General features: G+C 33.9%; 1 protein-coding gene across 1 annotated transcript in view; it reads right to left on the reverse strand.

Moving 5' to 3' along the window:
- Positions 1-20,460: 20,460 nt before the first annotated feature.
- The window catches only part of LOC124541761 (eukaryotic peptide chain release factor subunit 1), a 31,451-nt gene continuing 27,997 nt past the window's right edge, over positions 20,461-23,914 (reverse strand). The window contains exon 9 of the mRNA XM_047119708.1: positions 20,461-20,685. Coding sequence (XP_046975664.1) covers positions 20,600-20,685 — 86 coding nt within the window. The 3' untranslated portion in view covers positions 20,461-20,599. The remainder of the gene's footprint in view (positions 20,686-23,914) is intronic.

A 23,914-nucleotide genomic window follows, 5' to 3' on the forward strand; every position in this document is an offset into this window, starting at 1 on the left:
TACCAAGTTTTATTTTATGAGACAAACGAGCAAGAGGCTCGCCAGATCAAAAGTAAGCACCGCCCATGGACATCTGCAACACCAGGGGGCTTGCAGGTGCGTTGCTTTTAAGGAAGGAGTACGTTTTTCTTTTGAGGTTTCCTCAGTCGTATCAGTTCAGAAACCGCTGGAGCAAACTGGTTCCACATATTGGTTGTGCGAGGCAGAAAATGTGTTTGATAATTTAATTTATTTTTATTGTTATAGGACAGATTATATATGCATTGTAGATTGAGTTGAATTCTTATATACATATTGTTCCTTTCCCATGCTACAACAAGCTCGTAACATACGTACACATCAAAAATTTTGGTTTCTATATATCTATAATAATATTGTAAAGATATACAACTTGTTTGTTTGTATGTAGATGGTAATCTTCAGAACTAAAGATTCAAGTATATATTTTTTATTCGATGGAAACATCGCGAGTTAAAATCCAAGCAAGCACCGCTGAATATAAATGTGCTTAGTTTGTGTTTTCCTAGAAACTCTGCCACAAGTGTATGCCGCATTGGAACAGCGTTGTGGAATATGTTTCAAACCTTCTGCTCAAAAGAAGAGGAGCGCTTAGCCCAGCGGTGGGAAATTTACAGGCTATTGTTGTTGTTGGTACACTATTCCAGAGATTTAAAGGCGAAAGATCACTTTTGTCAGGATTAGATTATTTATGAGTTGTCACTTTACTGAATCAAATATAATTAAAGTCTGTGTTTTTTTAATGGTATTAGTTGGCGGACGAGCATATAGGCCACTTGATGGTAAGTGGTCATCATCACCCATAGACAATGAAGCTGTAAGAAATATTAACTATTACTTACATCGTCAATGTTCCACCAACCTTGGGAACTAAGATGTTATGTCCCATGTGCCTGTAGTTACACTGGCTCACCCACCCTTCAAACCGGAACACAACAATACTGCGTACTGTTGTTTGGCGGTAGAATAACTGATGAGCGGGTGGTACCTACCTAGACGGGCTTGCACAAAGCTCTGCCACCAAGAAATGTGTTTAGTCTCAATCAAATCAGCAGAAACTCAGACGCAGATCTCCGATAACGCATATACAGAACCCTCTTTGTTCAGTCGGTCTTGACTGACAAATATTTTTACGATTATTTTATGTGTAAATAATTTATTGTTAAGATATAATACGTTCCATTTTCACACATTTATTTGCATGTATTATAGATGTTTATTATCGTTGAATATATTATGTTTTTTTTTTACATTGCATAAAACAAAGTTGCTTACCGCTGTCTGTATCTATATATGCTTAGATCTTTCGAATTACGCAACGGATTTTGATGCGGTTTTTTTTAATAAATATATTGATTAAAAAGGAATCTTTATATATGTAATACATGCACGATATAGTAGAAATAGTGATTATTTTAGCGGTTTCTAATGAGTTGTCGTAAATATAACACAATTTTTGCGCTTACATTGCAAACGCTGGCTGAACCCTACGAGATAGATAAAAATAATGTACTACAGTATTGTACACCTTAAAAAGATCTTCAAAGAAGTCCGCGATGGTATATATCTATCTTTTAGCAATAACCCCCAATATCTATTTTTATCCTTTTCTTTTTACGAGAAATAATGGCAATACAGCATTAATCCAATTATTCGAGATCCAATTATCATTAAAAACTTACACAGTAAATTATAATAAATAAATCTGAGACAACATCACATACATTACTCTGATCCCAATGTAAGTAGCTAACGCACTTGTGTAGTGGAAGATCAGAAGTAACGACACCACAAACACCCAGACCCAAGACAACATAAAAAAGTAATGGTAATCTACATTGACTCGGTCGGGAATCGAGTGGCGTACCCATGAAAACCGGTGTACACACCACTCGACCACGGAGGTCGTCAATAAATATTATGTAAGACCTAATAATTTTTTAAATACCGTATGACAGTTTACAAAGATAGCTCTAACAGAATGAGTCAGTCAGTCAGTTTCTTGCCGGTTCTTCTTGGTGGAATCTACTTTCCGAACCGGTGGTAGCTTCACTTAACTGTAAAATGACGATTCAAAAGTGCTTGTAAAAGCCTTGAATAAAGTTTACTTTGATTTTGATTTTGAGTGTAACTACAGGCACAAGGGACATAACCTCTTAGTTCGCAGGGTTAGTGGTACGTTGTCTATGGTTGTTGTGACTTACCACCTGTTCCATTTGCTCGTTATCCTTGTTAGTTCCTTTTCGAAGCACGGATATACACTTTCAAGTTCCAGGCTCCAATTTGAACCCTGTCTTAGATTTTGTACTCAGAATTTGGTAATCTTAATGTAGTCCGTAGACATAACAGTCGTAGTATGTAGTCGTGAATTAAAAAAAAAGGCTAAAATAATTTTTATCAAAAAAAAAACTATAAATCTTTTGAATTGAAGTAAATTACGCATTCAATAGCTTTTAAAACACCGAAACATAAAATAAAATTGGACGTATTTTAATAAATCACAATTCGCAATAATGACCTTCTGAGAAATTACACGGTCGCACGTTTTTATTCAATTTTTAATCTATGCAGTTATAAAAACGTAACATATAAATATCCCACAACTGGGCTAAGACTAATAAAGGATTGGCGCTAATCCACCAATCCAAAGCGGGAACACACGGGTGGCAGAATTTCACTGAAAAAAGACACACAATATTACACACTGGGTTTTGCTTCGAGCACGAAATGAATTACAAACACAAATTAAGCACAGTTGAAATTTAGTACATGGCTTGGATTTGAACCCGCAATCATCGGGTAAATATAAAACAATCATTTTGACGTATAACCTATTCTAATGGAAGTAGGAAATAACTTAAACAAACTTATATTCACGTATTTCATGCGATCTGCTAATAGCTCAGCTATATTGTGCACTACTAAGAGCTTATGATTAATGTATCTTTATTTATAATACAACACTATTGCACACAACTACTTATATACACTTTGATTTTATTTCCAAAATTCCGATAGCAGTTTCGTCGACATATATTGTAGATGATTAAAAAGCGTGGAATTAATACACGTTGACTTCCACGCAGGATATATATATATATTTAAATAATTGTATTAACTAACATGACTTTGTATTTTTTAAATATTGAAAAAAGAGTAATTACTGAGTTTTTCAGACAAGAAAAACTTTCTTTGTGGCTTTTATTTTTGAAAAAAAGGCACAATATATTTCGCCAATGTCACATGCGATAGAGAATACACGAACAAAATAATAATCTATTGACAGGAACAGTAAACAAATTTGACATTACATTGACATAACACCTTTTATCGAGATTATTTATCTGTGCTTTTCGAATGTCGGTAACATTGGCAGCAAATGGGCCACAAATATGGACACTCCGCACTGTTACAAACTTCCAAGGACTACAAGATTCTATATTCGAAAGCTATCAATTAAATCTGTAAAATGACTTGATATGTCGTTATTAGAGAAAATTTTAGTCAGATATATTTCAGTTATAGTCCCAAAACCCGGTGCTTAAAAATTAAGGTATGAAGGAGGCAACTTATGGACTTATTTATTAAGGACTATATGAGGCCAGTGGCTAGAAAGCATGCATCTTAACCGATGATTTCGGGTTCAAATCCGGGCAAGCACCACTGAATATTCAAGTGCTTAATTTGTGTTTATAATTCATCTCGTGATCGGCGGTGAATGAACATCGTGAGGAATGTATGTGTATCTGCCACATGTGTATTCCATCTAACCCGCATTGGAACAGCGTGGTGGAATATTTACCAAACCTTCTCCTCAAGGAAACGAAGGTCTTAGCCAAGCTGTGGGAAATTGACTGGCTGTTGTTGTTGTTTGTTGTAGGGACTATCTTCGTTCTCTGAGGAACCTCGAAACTTGGTACTTTTTTGAAGGTTTCCACTGAGACAAAAGGCATGTATCATTATATTTATTTCGTTTAATTTCCACTGACAAGATAAGGTCTATATCATTTTATTAAATTCGTTTAAGAGACAGTAGTGCTTATAATATTATATTTTAATAAAACACATTCCATTTTAATTACACATATAATTTTAAAAACAATAAATTAAATACAAGTATATTGTTGTATAATATAATGGTGTTCCGGCTGCCGACGACAAAATAGTTGACCCCAAAAATCAATATTTTCGTTGAATATTTTAAAAATTCCGCATGGTTTTTTAAATAGTTCCCACGCCCAAGTCAAATCGGCCACGAAATTGTTGTCATGTACCCTGATCGACTTCGAGAAAATATTCAAACCATTTTGACCTTTAAAACATAACAGAATAGGTACTAATATCGACTGCGTATGTGTGTGAGTAAACCTGAGCGGATTACCGTATAACATGTTTTGATCATAACGTAGTTCGCATTGAAATAAATATACATTTATTGAATAAAAGGGAAAGGAATCGTGTCATACTTAGATTTCATTTAAAATATATTAAATCATAGCATACTATATCAGACAGCATCACATACATTACTCTGATCCCAATGTAAGAAGCTGACATTTGTGTTATGGAAGATCAGAAGTAACGACGTCACATCACCACGCTAACATATCTTGGGAATGAGATGATCGTTCAGGGTTTTTCAAATAACAAAATATGTTTATTCTTGTATATTGTAAATTGATATTATAAAAAAAAATAGATTCCACTGAGTTTCTTCCGCCGGTTCTTCTCAGGTCTGATTTTATATTCCGAACCGGTGGTAAATTTTCGATAATCAATAAGAAAGTGTGAACACTTCCATTTTGAGTAAAGGTTTTTGACTTTGACTATCCCACGTGGGATTTGTGAATATAATTTAGGCGGAGCATTTCATTATGTATGTATTAAATGTAAATATTTTGATTTTCTCAATTAACTAGTGACCCGCCCTTCGCACGTAGAATGCTGATACTAAATATACTACAGAATGTATAGAGAGATGCCATACCATCCTGGAGTTTTTGAAAACCTTTATTAAGGTGTTTGTAGGACAATATTTTGGTCTATCTCGTAGGATCCAACCATCGTTTGCAAAGCGGAAAAAAATGTGTTTATTTACGTCATCACATTAGGAATTTCTAAAATGTCATTATTTTTTGTATATTGTCTATGTATTATATACAAAAAGATTCATCTTGAATCATTCTTTGTATTTAAAAAAAACGCATTGCGTAATTTGAAAGATCTAAACATATGTAATGTGGGGACATACAGCGGTAAGCGACTTTGTTTTATCTATTCATAAATATTAAATTGGAGCGTCTGTTTGTAATATTAAAATAACCATTTTATGATACACGGTACGTATACCAAAATAACATTTTTTAAACTATTTTGTCTGTCTGTCTGTCTGTTTGTTCCGGCTAATCTCTGAAACGGCTGGATAGATTTTGAAGGGACTTGCACTGGCAGATAACTGATATAATAAGGAGTAACTTAGGGTACAGTAATATTTCTTTTTGTTAAATTCAAACGCGTACAATGTCGCGGGCACAGCTAGTATATTATAAAAAGGTGATGATGGAAATCAGGAAATCGTGGCCTACAAAAGGAACAAGACGTTTATTAACTAATAGTCCCATAAACCCAAGCGCCATCTTGTCTGTTACAACAGAGCCCCGTAATGAACGAGTTGGCGCTATTTTTATAATTTCCTAAACAAAATACGACCACAGTCTATGTTTGTACTTCCGTTTCTGTAATATACGTTTCAAAGAAACGGTGTATTGACTATTTTTAAATTTTAACAGAATTTAAAAAAAGGAACAGTCGTTTAAAAGTTTTTAAGAAAAAACTTTTTAACATAGTTTGTAGTATACTAGATTGATCTTTTATATGATCTTCAGTCATTTTCATATATATTTTACGAGATACAAGAACGTTAATATAAAAAAAATATTAAAATTAATATTTGAACATTGTAAGAGTAACAACTAAAGTTCGCTGCAGCGATACGTCTTTATTATGCCATCTAACCATACAATTAAATCACACAGCGCTAGATCGCTCTTAGAGAATAGTTACTCGCGTCCAAAATGTCTAAAGCGCTGCGAATTACTTGGTACATATGCTTTTTGTTCAACATAGTGTTACAATATGTGTTTATAGATTTAACAGATTGAAAGATAGGGTCGTTTTAAAATATTTTTATTTATGTATATAATCACTTAAAAAACAATAATCCTGAAATATAACTTTTCGGTTAGTCATTTGTCCTACGTCATACAGATAAAAAATAATACCACCAAAACTTTTTGACGCTTCGAAATTATCTATATTCAAATTATTTAATAATATTATAAATTATAAGAAATGTTTTAAATAAAAAATAGATTAGTCAGTTTTGACATTTCAATGCATTTGACAGACGTGTCTGTCAAGCTATTCATTATTTTGATTGGACGTTTAATTAGATTTGCACGCGCTAATATTCAATTTAATTGATGTCTCAGTTTAATGGTTTTTTTATGATAATATTGAATATGCAAAATATGCAAATTCGAATTGCATTCTTAAATATTTTCGTTTTACAAATTTGTATTTTAAATTTCGATAAATGGTTTCTTACTTTTTACGTTAAAAAACTGTAACTTCTAGAGTGGCATGGTATAATTAACGTGACTTTATTTTTTGACTCAAAACGGGACACTGATTTATTTCAGTCAATTTAAAGGTAGCCAAGAAAAAAAATCCTTTTTTTAAAGTCATTCATTAAGGATATACCAGTTAGGTCAAAAGTTACAAATTATTAGAGGTATACGGTATACCACACTCGCACACCGCTCGCGTTCCACTGAGCGGCTCGGCTACGCATATTTTCACGCAGCTTCAGAAAACGGGACAATTTCATGTCCCGGAGGGACTGTCCCGTTCAAAAAGAGACGTCTGGTCACGTTAGATTTACTATAAATATGCATCTATACCCTGATTATGGAGATCATTCCTTGAGCTAAAAAACAAGACTGCTAAAAATTAATTGGTTGTGAATATACAAAAAACGTAGTCTGTGGTACGCCACAGAGTCGAGGTTTTGTGTGTTGCCATAAAAATAATCTTTTCATAATCAAATGAAACGTCAATTTAAATAAATTAATAATTTTTTTATTTCATTTGATTGAATTGTAAAATATATTTTACCCATCGAAGGTCATGTTTAATTAGATTTTAAATTATTAATTGCCTAATTGCTAGCCAATACGGCTGCGATCTACAGATCACATCACACAAATTACATTGACTAAAAATAAAAAAAAATATTTCTCACCAAGTCAATTTTACATTTCATTTATTTAAAAATTTAATTAGATAAAATAAATTAATTTTTGTATTATTTAATGTCTTATTTTACCTGAAGTTAAATAAGTTTTATTAAGTATAATATTATTACGATTTATTTTATATTATATAATTTTTACATAGATTATAATAAATAAATAAATATAAAATGTAAAGAATACTAATATCAAAACGTCGTATCACCGTATGTCAAACTACTGAGTTTTGACATTCATTTTCTGTACTAGCTAGGTATCCCATTTCGAACAGATGCAATACTGATACTAAATATACTACAGAATTTGTTAATTTACGACATCACATTATAAACTTTTGAATTTGGTAGCGTTTCTTTACTATATTGTCCATGTATTATACACAAAAACCTACCTCTCGAATCACTCTATCTATTAAATAAAACCGCATCAAAATCCGTTGCGTGATTTTGAAGATCTAATCATACATAGAAACAGACAGCGGTGAACGACTTTGTTTTATACTGTGTAATGATGATAATATATTCCAAGGCAATCATGGACATTTCCTCTTAATTTTAATTCTGTAAGATTAAATTTCAAAAATTCATTTTAATCTATGGATATTTTGAATTAAACATAAATTTATTTTGTCTTCGACCGGCTTGACTGGAATTACTCACTGATTATCAATGAACACCTGTTACCAATGATTTTCTAGTAAACAGATATGTCACTAACACGCAAAAAGTGAAGACTAGAAAACGTCCTAATTGTGACGTTTGCCTTAAGTCGTTTTCATTATAATTATGCCAGTAATACGTTATAATACATCATAATTACGTAGTAATACGTTTTGCGCAATGAAAACATCTAATTATCCCTTTTACTTAGTGTTTTTATCAAGCTATCATTTTTACTTGTAACGAAATGTAAAATAAACGGTCCCCGGCGCGGCACACTTTTTTCTGTTGTTTAGTATGGATATAACATATCTGTTTATTAGAATATCATTGCCTGTTACTGAATTTAATTTTATCAATATTTAATATGTTTTTCAATTTAATAAAGCACTAAATTTTTGGTAGAAAGTCGTAACAGTAACTGCCTGTGAATTTCCCACAGCTGGGCTATGCCTCATCTCCCTTTGAGGGGAAGGCTCTGAACATATTAGGTTGGTGTATTCACACGTGGCGGAAACTCGATGAAATTAGACACATGCAGGTATCCTCACGATGTTTTCCTTCACCGCTGAGCACGAGATGATAGTATCGGTTGTCATCAAGGGCGCTGAATTAGAAAGAAAATATTTTTATATAAAAATAACAGTTACTCGCTTTGCTCGCGTAGAAAATTTTACATTGATATAAGACCTCTTAGTTTAGAATACTTTTTCCCAATTAAAAAGTAGCCTATGTCCTTTCTCAGGCTCTAGACTATTTGTGTACCAAATATCATTTAAAACGGCCCAATAATTTGTTCTTGAAAGCTAGACAAACAGACACAGTTACTTTCGCATTTATAATATTAGTATAGTACGACATAACTTAGATGTAGCATCGGCAAATTCAATAAAACCGATCACTGCCGATTCACACAACCAATAGAAACAGCTCCCTATCGCGCCACTCGACGCTATTCGTCGCTATAGATTCCCGCCTCAGTTCGACCCGAGACAGCGAGTGCGTGTAAAACGACGTGACAAATTAAAGAATATATTAGGTCGTATGATATTACAAGTTATTACGTTTGTGTAAAGATCATATTCGCATGAGAAATAAATATTGATAATTCGGTATAGCGTACTCAGTTCGGATGTGATCGGTTTTACGAATTTTGCCGAAGTATGTATTGCTGTCAAACGAGTAATCAAAATCGAGAATTCGCGCGCATTGTGACGTCACCGTCAAATCGTAAAATTCGAAATTCAAAATTATTTCGCAAAAATTAACGAAATTAAATATGATTAAACGAACACCCGATTATCTTAACGCAAATGACAGTTCAATGACATTTATTGTATTGATTCAATTTGAAATTAGAATTTATTCGATTGTAAAGCTGCGTAAACACTTACTACTCAAAAGTTTACTTGGTGGTAGGGCTTTGTGCAAGCCCGCCTGGGTAGGTACTACCCACTCATCAGATATTCTACCGCTAAACAACAGTACGCAGTATTGTTGTGTTCCGGTTTGAAGGCTGAGTCAGTGTAACTACAGGCACAAGGGACATAACATCTCAGTCCCCAAGGTTGGTGGCGCATTGAAGATGTAAGTAATAGTTAATATTTCATACAGCGTCATTGTCTATGGGTGATGGTGACCATTACCATCAGGTGGCCCATATGCTCGTCCGCCAACATATTCCATAAAAAAATTCGAACACCGTCAATTCGTCTAATTAATATTGTTTTGGAAAATATGTGTCCGTGGCTTTATTTTCTTTTAAGGAAATGCCTGTATGTATCTAATTTCATAGAAATTTTGCCACATGTGTATTCCACCAATCCGTATTGGAACAGCGTGGTGGAATATATTCCAAATCTTGTCCTCAAATGGAGAGGCCTTAGCTCAGCAGTGTTTCCTCACGATGTTTCCCTTCACCGAGTACGAGATGAATTATAAACACAAATAAAGCACATATATATAGACGTGCTTGCCTGGGTTTGAACCCGCAATCGTCGGTTAAGATGCACGCGTTCTGACCACAGCGCCATCTCGGCTCATTGTTTTTAAAGGGTTTATTTATAGTATCAAAAAACTGAATGGAAATTTTTGCAAAATGACAACGTATTGTAGCTTATTTTCGTTTCAATGCAATCGAAATAATTAATAAAGCAATTTAAGGTTAAAATAATTTCGTGAGCTATAAATAACATGAACGCTATCTAAATAAAAAATGTATTTTTGGATACTGTTCATATTTTTATATAACTTGTCTGTGGTTCAATATTTTATATGAACTAGCGATACGCCCTGACTTCGCACGGGTGCAATAAATTATACTAAATATAAATCAACGTGAATTTATGTTCAAATATACAATTCTATTATATTTTATTAGTGAGTTTATAATTGACTAGTTAACCGACCCGGCTTCGCACGGGTGCAATGCTGACACTAAATATTGTAGAAAATATCGAAATGATCAGTGTTTCCTTACCACATTGTCCATATAATATATACAAAAACCTTCCTCTCGAATGACTCTATCGATTAAAAACGCATCAAAATCCGTTGCGTAATTTTAAAGATGTAAACTTACATAGAAACAGACAGCGGTAAGCGACTTTCTTTTATACTATGAAAGGAATTATAATGATAGCACAGCTTGGGAATTAATGGATCGCCTCCTGACTTTTTCTATTCATATACTCTTAGAAACCAGATCAGAAGGGATTTTTTTAAAAAACAAAATTACAGAAAACTAGATAATAAATTTAATCAGTTTTACAAAATCACAAACTATTCGACAATTTTAGTAATGAATTTATGTAACAACAATTCTCCTAATTTAATTCTAAACTAACCCTAGCAACACGACACTAAGAAACTTAATCGCAATGGATTACAAAAAATAACACAGTATGACACCAATCGATCGAACACACGATAGCAGAAAGAGAGCTGTCTTCCGTCCACCCTCCTTTAAATACACTTCCTCCCACTACTACCCTCCTATATTCCTACAATACATATATGTTTATAACTAATTTGACAATAATAAAAAAGTCCCGCTGAGTTTCTTTCGCCGGTTCTCAAATCAGGGTGTTTCCTTTTGCAAACCGGTGGTAGAATTTGATTTGACCATCAATAAGCAAGTGTAATGATCCTATATTGTATGAAGGGATTTCAGTTTGTTTTAAAAGATATGGATTGATGCTGTATTCCTTAAAAAAGCGTCATAAGACATTTTTTCTTGAAAAGAATAAAATATAAGAAATGGTTATCCGTAAGAGATACCACCGAAAAACTGTAGTATATTATTTTGATCTATCTCGTTGGGTTCAGCCAGCGTTTTCAATGTAAGCGCGTTTCTAATGTGATGTCGTAAATTAATAATAAAAATTAAAAATTAAATTAAAATAACCTCTAAAATTATAAGTCTTTCTCTACTATATTAGGCATATAAGGGGTTCGTACAATCTCTTGGAAGGAGCCACCTGGCGAAGCTGACCACAGCAAGGGGAGAAGTCGTTTCTTCTAGGCCGGCAAAACTTTCGGAAGTCCTCTACTTCCGAAAGTACGGTATTACCACAGAGTTATTAAAATCAGGAGATAAACCGGTATTTAGGGAAATCCAGAAGCTTTTTAACTCTGTCCTCTTCGAAGGGAGAACTCCAGAGGAGTGGAGTAGGAGTGTGGTCGTCTTGTTCTTCAAAAAGGGAGACAAAATCCTGCTGAAGAACTATCGTCCCATATCCTTACTGAGCCACGTCTATAAGCTGTTTTCAAGAGTAATCACGAACAGTCTTGCGCGAAGATTCGACGAATTCCAACCCCCGCAACAGGCCGGTTTCGGACCGGATACGGCACCATAGACCACATCCACACAGTGCGGCAGATTATACAGAAGTCCCAAGAGTATAATCGGCCCCTGTGTCTTGCATTCGTGGACTATGAGAAGGCCTTTGACTCGGTTGAAATCTGGGCTGTTCTGGAGTCCCTGCAGCGTTGTCAAGTTGATTGGCGATACATCCGAGTGATGTATGCCACCATGTCAGTCCGAGTACAGAATCAGCAAACAAATCCCATACCATTGCATAGAGTAGTGAGTGTGAGTGAGTGAGTAATGCAATGGAGGATATGTTCAAGACGCTGAACTGGAAAGGACGTGGCATCAACATCAATGGCAAATACATCTCGCACTTGATATTCGCAGACGACATCGTCATCGTGGCAGAAACGCTGCAGGACCTACAGCAATTGCTGAACGAGCTGGCTGTTTCTTCTGTGCGTATCGGCCTACGGATGAACTTGGACAAAACCAAGGTCATGTTCAATGAACATGTTCTACCGGAACCGACTGCGATACACAGTGCGTACATACAGTGCGTCCTACTCGTCATGACATACGGAGCCGAAACGTGGACACTTACGACAAGGCTGGTCCACCAGTTTAAAGTCGCTCAGCGTGCTATGGAAAGGGCTATGCTCGGCGTTTCTCTGAGGGATCGCATCAGAAATGAGGTGATCCGTCAAAGAACCAAAGTCATCGACATAGCCCACCGGATTAGTAAGCTGAAGTGGCAGTGGGCTGGTCATATTTGTCGTAGAACCGACAACCGTTGGGGAAAACGTGTTCTAGAGTGGAGACCGCGTCTCGGCAAACGTAGTGTAGGACGTCCTCAGATACGGTGGAGTGACGATATACGCAAGGCGGCAGGCAGGAGCTGGATGCAAGTAGCCGGAGAAATACCACAGTGGCGTGCACTTGGAGAGGCCTATGTCCAGCAATGTACAAAAACGGGCTGATGATGATTAGGTATGTGTTATACATATAATCCTTCCTATTGAATCACTCTATCTATTAAAAATCGTATTAAAACCATTGCGTAGTTTTAAAGACTACATTCTTAGAGACATACAGACAGCGGTAAGCGACTTCGTTTTATACTATGTAGTGATTTCCTTATATGTACAAGAAAGGTTTATTTATGTACGATCGTGAGAATATCTACATCTTCGATAAAAATAGCTTTTAATTGCAAACAAATAATTAATTTCACTAAAATAATTAATATAATTATTGTAAATGTAATTTCTTATTTTTTTCCACAGTTAAGTATTATACTCACTTACAAATTTAAATCATTATATAGTATAAAACAAAGTCGCTTACCGCTGTCTGTTCTATATATGCTTAGATCTTTAAAATTACGCAACTGATTTTGATGCGGTTTTTTTTAATAGATGGAGTGATTCGAGAGTAACGTTTTTGTATATAATACATGGGCAATATAGTAAAGAAACACTGATAATTTTAGAAGTTTCTAATGTAATGTTGTAAATAAGAAAATTCTGTAGTATGTTTCGGTATCAGTTATTGCACCCGTGCGAAGCAGTAGTTACACTATATACTGATTATAAATATTTATTACTAAAATGACGTCCGGCGCAGATAATCTTTTTTAAAGAAAATCACCAATTGGAAACCATCAGAAAGGTACCCTGACTCCTGGAGGGAAAACTGGGTTTCCTACCCACTTAAACGACGATGGCTCTCCGGCACGGGTTGAAGATTAGAGTGCTGATATAACTGCAGTGCTCCGCTCATGGTTCAGCGAAGCTTTCCTCAGACAGTGATCAGAGCTGGATTTAAAGATCTGGAGGCCCCCGAGCCACAAAGCAGTGGGGCCCTAGACAAACAGAAGGGTGAACGACCTAATAATTATATTATCATGAATTAATTACTTTTTTATTTCAATCAGTAAGCTATGATTTATTTACATGTATCGGTAACTTTTAAAATATTAAATAATAACATTATTATATTTATATTAGTTAACTTGCTGAAAACTGTGGCCCCCACTAAAGTGGAGGCCCCAGGGCAGTTGCCCCGGTTGCCCTCCCTTAAATACGGCCCTGACAGTGATGGTGATCTCGCACCTCCCAGCATCCATTCTAGTGTGAGGCATCTTCGGCACGGCAATCATGGACGCGTTCCAACTACTTCCTCCTCAGGGCCTTCGAAATAGGAAACACGAAACCAACGACATATATCCTATTCCAATATGGCCTTTTGGCGGTACTGTCAAATACTATATCAAGTCAATTGAACTACTTTTTACAAGGTATTCCTAACAAAGTTATTAATTTCGGAACATTTACCATGTTTAATAACTTTAGTATTTAAAATAACCATGTTAATTTGACATCATATTATTCCTAATAGTCAGAAAATTCTTGTGATTTTTTTAGAAGTACGCGGAACAATTAAACAAGGTTTCAGAATCGGCTGAATGGTTAAGTCTTTAAGATTAAAATACATACAAAGCATACACAGTCAAAAAATTAAATTTTTAAAGCAAAAGTCGGTTAAAATATTTGATTTCTTTACTACAACTTCACTTCCTAATAATATATATTGGCTGTATAATATTGAAGGTTGAATTAAAAAAAAAAAACTTCAAACGTCACGAAAAATATCCATCGTTTTTTTTTTTTTAATTTGTATATAAGCAACTGTCTCAATAGATGTGGCCGTGATAAGTTAAAAAAAGTAACGACTTTCAAATCTAAAGGATGATTGCGTCATTAGTTTTTGTTCGACCTTTTAGTATTTTTTCATCGGATCGCGTTTTAATCATTTTGAAGTTTCATTGTCAAATTAATTATTAAAAAAAAAAAACAACCTTACCGTGGTTTCATATGTCTAAATCTTGCTAGCAAAATTAACATTATTTCCTCTCTGAAAATCTGATGGTACCATCTGACGGCAAATCAAGCATTTCGAACGCTCGTTGGTCCAAAATAATGTTAGAAATACTTCTTTATGTAGTTACAGTTATAGTATTATTTATTACAGAGTAACCTTAGCCTTCAATACGGTGTTATGACATTTGATTCTATATCATAATCTATATCACATTATTATTGCATATTATTAATATAGCAGGGGCTTTGAATTTACTTTATTATATACAATTATTATTGTAATTAATCGATAAATAATTTGCAAAACTGTAATGAATATTATTTTATTTGACTTTTAATACTGACATGTAATATTATTGCTTATTTTAAAAAAGATTGAGCTGTCATAATAATATAATTGGACGATTGCGTGGCATTGTAACGAAAAATGGAGAGATTGGAGCATCATTCTAAAACATAATTTTATTTGGCCATCCCGAACTACTGATATCTAAAATTATTTATTTAATAAACTCATATTTTGTTAGTGTATGTTATTTCTTAAAAGTGTAATTGATTTTAGAACGTCATTCGTACGGCTTTAAAAAATTATTCAAGACGTTTTCCCGCGAAAAGTGATCTTTAAAAAAGAACGAAAGAGAGTCGCGCATGGAACGAAAATAGGAGATTTTTGTTAATCGAATTTTTACCTTCAGGGCCATAATATTTTATAAAATAAACCAAATGATAAATAAATATTCTTTGTACTGTATATAGATAGAGTCTCTGTTGGTTGTGTGAATCCGTATCTTTAAGGCACGGCATTATAGCCAGATACATAGACATGTGCATATTTCAACAAAACTAAACTGAGAAATATTTCTTAAATCAAACTGTCACAAAACAATGCTAAGTTACTGTTGTTTGGCAAGCTGAAAGTACCATATACCTTCACATAGGCTGGCACAAAACCATATTACAAAGTTAAGTAGTGTACCTACCTGAGTTCGCTATGTAAGAAATTATTTCATTTCTTACATTACCAACTCATATTACACTGGCTCACTCACCCTTCAAACCGTTACAAAACAATGATAATAATGTTGTTTGGCAACAGAATTTCTATTATGTGGGTATCTTTACAGAGGTTCCTCAACTCTGAGGAACCAGCTATCGCCAGCGGTTTTTCCGAACCGATACGATTTGGGAACCTTCAAGAAATGAGCGTACACCTTCCTTAAATGCAGGCAATGCCCCTGCAAGCCCCCCGATGTGGCAGATGTCCTTGGGCGGTAATCACTTTCCATCAAGTGAGCCTACTGCTAGTTTGCACGTACATAATAAAGAGTATTGTATTATTAATAAAGATTTACGTACTTTCTGTTTTTATTTTTTATCTGTGTTGTTATTTGTCTGTATTAATTGTAAGTGGCAACTTAATTGATTTGATTTTTTTCAATGTTTTTTTTTTACTTTAAGTGTAATCATAATTTGTTTGTTTCCCAAATAAATTTTAAATAAAAATTAAGTAGTTTGTTCTTATGTATTTTAATAGCAATAATTTTTTATCTTACTATTACTATTGTATCTGCATTGATAAAAAAAAATAGTAATTTCGAAACCGATGATGACAGATGTCACTAATCTAAATATGGCGCCAAAATGATAAGACCTTTTAATCTGTACCTTTTTAGCACAAATAAAAGCCACAAAAAAAAGATAAGACCTTTCTAAATGTTTTTTTTTTTAAATAGACACACTGTCTATTTGCTTTCATAGTTTTTTGTATACAGCCGTATTTAGCGCTCGCTAACCGGCTAGTAATTTCTTTCCGCTCTCCAAGATTATTTATTTGTTAAATCGTAACAATTTAAGAAGAAAACAATTGATACTTTACTTGGTGGTAGGGCTTTGTGCAAGCTCGCCTGGCTAGGTACCACCTACTTATCAGTTATTCTACCACCAAATAACAGTACTCAGTGTTCCGGTCTTTATGAGTGAGCCAGTGTAATTACAGGCACAAGGGACATAACATTTTAGTTCCCAAGTTTGGTGGCATATATTTCTTACAGCGTCATTGTCTATGGGCGATGGTGACCACTTACTATCAGGTGGCCCATATGCTCGTCCGCCAACATATACCATAAAAAAAATACTATTGTGTTTCCCGCCAATCTTGGCGTTAATACAAAATATGTCTTAGGTCTCTCTTGCCTTTTGTCTTCCCAACTATAACTCTTTGTTAAATTATGACAATTTCAAGAATCCTCTCTTTGTCTGAAGAGAGACCATAACCAATTTTCTATGTGCAGCTATCCCATAATCACTGAGACCAAAATCGGTTTACGTTAATATATTAGACAATTCGTATAACTGAAAATTGGCATAGACCATATGTATACTATTGCAAATGAAATTACAATCAAATCAAATTAAAATAAACTTTATTCAAGTGGGCTTCTTTAAGCACATTTGAATCGTCATTTATCAAGTGAAGCTACCACCGGTTCGGAAAGTAGATCGGAAGAACCGGCAAGAAAGTCGTAGTAACTCTTTTATAATACTGTGATTCCACGTCTGCTAAAAGATCCAAGGTCGCGGTTTGCATGTTTCTTGAACTGGAGGGTCAATTCTTCTTAAAAAATGTCTTTTTATCGCAATCGAATCGAATCTATTGCCGTTTATTTGTTCTGTTGTACTGATCTAGACGCGTTTCGGTCAAAGATCAGCCATTTTTCTATTTTACAAATATTCATTTTCAGGTTACATTGAAATCGTGTCAAAGTAAAAAATCTTTATTTAAAATAGAACTCTTTACACTCTCTTATTGATAGTCAAAAATCTGACACCAGTTCAAATCAAAATAAACTTTATTCAAGTAGGCTTTTACAAGCTCTTTTCAATCGTCATTTTACAATTAAGTGAAGCTACCACCGGTACGGAAAGTAGATTCTACCGAGAAGAACCGGCAAGAAAATCAGTAGTTACTCTTTTTTAAAATTTAAAAAATACATGTTAGTTAAATACAATTATTTAAATTAATATATCCTGCTTGGTCAACGGGTTCGGAATTTAACACCTCAGACCTGAGAACCAGCGAAAGAAACTCAGCGGGATCTATTTTTTTTAATGTCATGTTACAATATACAATAACAAATATATATTGTTATTTGAAAGTAGTAACTGACTTAAATATTACTGAGGATCCATTATCCTCAGTAACAATTAACAACATGTACAGCTTACAAATTTCCCATTACTGGGCTTCTTCTCCCTTTGAGAAGGTAAGGAACAAATCTTAACACTAATGCGGGTTGGAAGATTCCCTTGTAGCACAATGTAGTTGAAATAAGACACAGAAGCACAGGCAAGCACCACTATATATATGTGTATAGCGGGCGTGTAAATAATAACAACGATTTGACTGATTTTCACTTTACTATAGTTAGTAATTAATAATTAAATAAACAAATGAGATATAACTAAAAAATTAAACGCGCAAGAGCGGACGCCATGTTATCTTAAGCGTGTCCCGACCCGACTACTCTTACGTCCCGTTCACGGTAACGGGCCGGTAGTTGTCGCATGCGGCGCGGGCGATTTCCTGGTTCGTTCAGGAATCCGTCCGCTATATGTGCTTAATTTGTGTTTATAATTCATCTTGTGCTCGGGGGTGAAGGAAAACATCGTGAGGAAACCGGCATGTGTCTAATTTCATCGAAATTCTGTCACATGTGCATTCCATTAACTTGCATTGGAACGGCGTGCTGGAATATGTTCCAAACCCTCTCCTTAATGGAAGAGGCCTTATCCCAGCAGTGGGAAATGTACAGGCTGTTACTTTTACTGCTTGCCTGGGTTTGCAATCATCGATCAAGATACACGTGTTCGTCACTCTGCTCTTGTTACAATTGAGCTGATATTTTATTTTGTGAGTAATAGTTGAATTTGGATCGAAATTAAATCGGGATCATGAAATAACTAGAACAAATATTTTTGTCTTGTTTGAAGGCCTCTAGTGCACTCTACATACCGAGCTGAGCTCTTGGGTTTGCTCGCAATAAATTAACGAGACTTCATTCCTTCCCATTTTAGCCTCTCATCTTAGCCTAGCCTTTTAACATACATATCCTTCTCTGAGACTATCACTATTGCACCTAAATCGGTTCAGCTGTTTGGTCGTGAACGAGTGTAGTGTAATTCCAGTAGTTCGGGATGGCCAAAATAATATTATCGTTTTACAATGATGCTCCAATCTCTCTATCTTTTGTTACAATGCCCGCTATCGTCCAATTGTTTTCTATTGACAGCTCAATCATATTTAAAATAAGAAACAGTGTTACATGCCAATATTAAATGCTATACCATATATATAATATTAATTACAGTTTTACCAATTATTGATCAATTCATTACAATAATAATTGTATATAATAAAGTAAATTCAATAGCCCCTGCTATATTCATAATATGCAATAATAATGTGATATAAATTATGATATAGAATCAAATGTCATAACACCGTGTTGAAGGCTAAGGTTACTCTCGTAACAATAGATTAATATGCTGTACCTGTACCTTCGTACGGGAAAATTCAAAATATAAAATTAAAAAAGGCCGAAATATTCCTATAAGAGTCCAGAAGGCCTAACTAACAATTAAATTACTTTACTTAAAAAGTGAGTTTCTTAAAAATGGTGTTTTGCATTGGGCATATTCATTTTTGAGCCCTAGCTGGTTTCATAATCTGGGGTTTTATTACTGAAATAGATGGATTTCCAAAAACACGTTGAGCCGTTTTCGATCACCCATTCTTGTTGACATATTAGAACAGTTCTTGATTGTAAACCTCTCACAAAATAAAAAGGTTTGATATATTTAGGAAATGTTGCAAAGTCTTTGATTCGCTATGATAAATCTCTTTCTTTCTGGACTTACCTGTTCCCGTCCCAAGCTTCTATCATCAAAGGTCCGTGAGACACAGCTTTATTTATGGAATAGGTTGGCGGACGAGCATATGAGCCACCTTTATGGTAAGTAAGAAATATTGACTATTCCTTACATCGTCAATGCGCCATCAACCTTGAGATAACCTATGTCGGATCGACAGCGACATCAGTACGATCGACAGACATCATAGGGGCGTGTTACTAGGGAGATCGAGCTAAGAGGAACACCTTTATATGAATACGTAAACCGCGAATACAGGAACACCTTTATTCAACGTTTAAAGTATTCAATACACTAATTCAGTATCACTACACAGTTGACAACGAAGCGAATGACAGTTCCTAGGATGGAGGTACTGATCTTCACGAGAGCGGAATCGTAAGTGAGTCGTCTCTGAGCGCCTCCACCGGGTAGGCTCCGTCGTAGCGCGGAGTTAGTCGCGTCGTGACGTCATGACAGTGCTGCTGCCTCGCGGGAATCGTGCCGCGCTTCGTTACGCTGAGGTATTCGTGACCGTCTCCGACACATAGTACTTAGTATAGATTAATCAGAAAGCAATCCGCCTTAAATTTCACTTCCAAAATTGCCAGACTTACCCTCATATACTAAAAACAGCTCTCGACCAATGAGATCGCGTCATTTCAAGGTCAAACTTGTCTGTTTGTCTTCGTGACTAAGGCACTAATCACGTCTAACTGTCAAAACATTTAACCAATCAAACTTCACTATAAAACATGATTAAATCAACATTACCAAAAAAGAATAATTTATTCCGACAATTATATTATATACTGTAATCGCCCAAACAAACGTATAACTTATTAATAAATAAATAAATAAAAATAAAATACGAAAACGGACTCCTTTAATACATTTCACTTTGGAAGAACAGAATAAACCAAAAAAAAAAACATTTTTTTTTTTTAATTATAAACTTTTTTTTTATTGCATAAGCTCGTTCTCGGATCGCACGGCGCCATGTTGTTCCTAGTAATCATCAATGTCGTATAAATTGTCTATTTCCTCATCGTCCAGCTGCATCGACTGGAAATCTACCTTGTAACGGAGTAGACCTGCAACACCACAGATTATATCATTAGATATATCATATGTTACATATAAAATCACCTAAACTTCGATAATATTTGTTTAGCTATATATAAGAAGTGTTAAGGTTCGTTTAGACTAGGCGAGTGAAAGTTTCGTAATCAGAATTAATAAAGGAATTGCTCTATTTATTATGCAATAGGCCTAGGTTAGGATAACTGCGACTTTTTACATCGATAGGCCCTTAAAACCATTGCGCTATTCGCTTCCATAATGAAATTCCACAGACATTTATAACTTTGCCGTTTCATAAATTTAAATTTGAAAAAATTTCATACAAGATTATACAGACGATAAAAAAGCGTGGAATTAGTACTTGTTGACTTCCAGGCTGGATATATTACATACATACATAATTGTATTTAACTAACATCTCTAGTCTAAACCCACCTTTAAAAAAATAAACAAAAATAAGTTCGATCATAATTTCCTTAATTATCACAAAAAAAAACGAGTGTTTTTATAAATCGACGTTATTCATACAACTAATTACATACAAAGTTCAACCCAGATTAACAAACAAAGATTATCGATACGACATAAATTGAAAAAAGAAATCGATTCCAAATCGATAATCGAGTTAAGATCTTCGATTATAATTTTGAAACTCGACGTCGCTACTAATTAAGGCTAATCGATAAAAAAAAAATCAATTATAATTTCTCTTGAAATCCTTGACAATAAAAAATAAAGATTAGTTTGTGTCAAACGAAAAAGGAGCAATATTAAAAAAAAAAATACCCGCCAAATATTCGAGGCGATTTTTTTTTATCATCGAAACCTTATATCTCGATAATTATAAAATTAAACGTATTTCCTGTGTGTATATATTTTCATTATAATATCAATAATACGACAACACGGCGTTACCTTTTTCCCTCGCATTTTTATTTCTGGTCTCTTTTTTAACGACCACTAATTTTATTATGTTATATATTTTTTATTTTACTTTGTTTAAATAATCTTTATCGGTTGCGACCGTATTTTTTATCGAATACTTTTTATTAAGGACGTTTGCTCCTTTTCCAAATTACTCGTGTCAATCATTAAAAAAAAAAACAATTCGAACATATCGTTCGTTTTTTAAAACTAAATCTTTTTTATGCAACGGCAACACTGATTTACTTAAATAATTTTAATAAATAAAAATTTGTATTTAGTCAACAAAAATATTAACTGTTTTAAATGCCAAAAACCGACTACGTGTGATTTTTCTTTTAATTACATTAGCGATAATTAGCAGAGCGAGTACATTGTCTATAGACAAAATTGAACATGTACCATCAAGTACTACCATTAGAAAAAAAAATCTCATAAATCCATAAAAAAACACCAACGTTTTACACTTATAAATAATAATTCAATATCTATACTACATAAATTCAATTTTAAAAAAAATCAAAGACATAATACATAATCTTTAAAAAATACACATGCTTGAAAACGTGATAAATGTAACTATACTAGGCTGTATGACAAAAAAGAAAAAAAAAAAATGAACAATGTAAATAAAATCGTAACGATTACTGACTAAAGTTATACATACGACATAAAAAATATATCACTAAAAACACTGCAAGTAATATAAAATTAAAAAAAAAAAAAAAAACACAATTTATTTAATCTGTAATACTACTTTAATCTACGACACACAACAGTGACGCTTCAAATTGACAACAATTTCAACTGATTTGACAACACTGAGAAATGTTGCCATTTTTTAAGCAAAATAACTTGATCACTAAACACTTCTATTAAGACCGATTTAATTAGTAATATTATTGTATTGTATCAATTTTCAATTAGTAATATTATTATAAGTTAATTATATCTAGTGGTCCTTGTTTGGCTTTGAAACCGTAAGGTTATGGCAGTAGTTCCCAAGCTTATTTTTCTCTTGGACCACTTTCAAAATTGTATATACAGTATTGGTTTCGGTGGAAACTGCTACATTTCTACCACATTCTTAAAGTCGCCAAAAAATAAAAATAGTGGTAAACTGAAAACGAAAAATAGTACATTTTCTTTTCTTATTAAAAGAATAGAATTACAAGAAAAAATTAATAAGGTAATGTAACTATGCCTACATATTTGCTCTTTACTATCAAAAGCAGATAAATTTTCGTGGACCCACATTAACATCTTATGGACCCCCATTTTTTGCTCACGCCTACGTAGACCCCCATCATGTCACCCGTGGACCCCAGGTGGTTCACCTGGACCACTTTCGGAATCACTGGGTTAAGATATACGCGCTCTAACCACTGGGTAATCTCGAATCTTTATTTTTTTATTTATTTATGATTCATTGCAACAACACTTGATACTACATTATACCAAAGGATTATCATTTACAAAATCTGCACGATTGCAAAAGGCGAGCTTATCAATAAATTAACAATCTTTTATTCGAATTTACTATAATTACTTATTACAAAACAATGTAGCTTACCGCTGTCTGTCCCTATTTATGCTTACCTACATCTTTAAAATTACGCAACGGATTTTGACGCATTTTTTAAATAGATAGACTGATTCAAGAGTACACAATACAAGGGCAATATAATAAAGAAACAAGAAAAAATCCTGCAGTACATTTAGAATAAGCATTGCACCCGTGCGAAACCGAAATGGGTTGCTAGTGATATAAGTTGATATTGTAACCAAGATACAGGGCACAAAGCACAACCAAGTATAAACTATTAAAGAAACAAAACATCATTCAAACTACAGAAACAAATGGCACACAAAGCTAAAAGGACCATGCACAAGCTGTGTTAGATTTACCTTATATTCCTGATTTGCTTGGAAGAGAAAATTTCATCGCTAAACTTATAATTATAAAAGTTTTCCTCAATGTTACAATTATGATATGAACTTAAAATTTAAACGATACTATTATATAATAATAAATACAATTATTAAATATGTATGGTTTTTTAACGGAATCCTTTTTTTAATAATAAATAAATATTGTACAACATCACATATTACTCTGATCCCAATGTAAGTAGCTAAAGCACTTGTGTTATGGGAAATCAGAAGTAACGATACCACAAACACCCAGACCCAAGACGACATAGAAATTTGAGAAACTTTTTCTACATCGAACTCTGGACCTCGGATTGGCGTTCCCAATTATGTATAATAATTAATACAATAACTAAATATACTTGATTTTTGAACGAAGTTCTT

The sequence above is a fragment of the Vanessa cardui genome, chromosome 28 (genome assembly GCF_905220365.1).
Source record: "Vanessa cardui chromosome 28, ilVanCard2.1, whole genome shotgun sequence".
NCBI classification, from domain to species: Eukaryota; Metazoa; Arthropoda; class Insecta; order Lepidoptera; family Nymphalidae; genus Vanessa; species Vanessa cardui.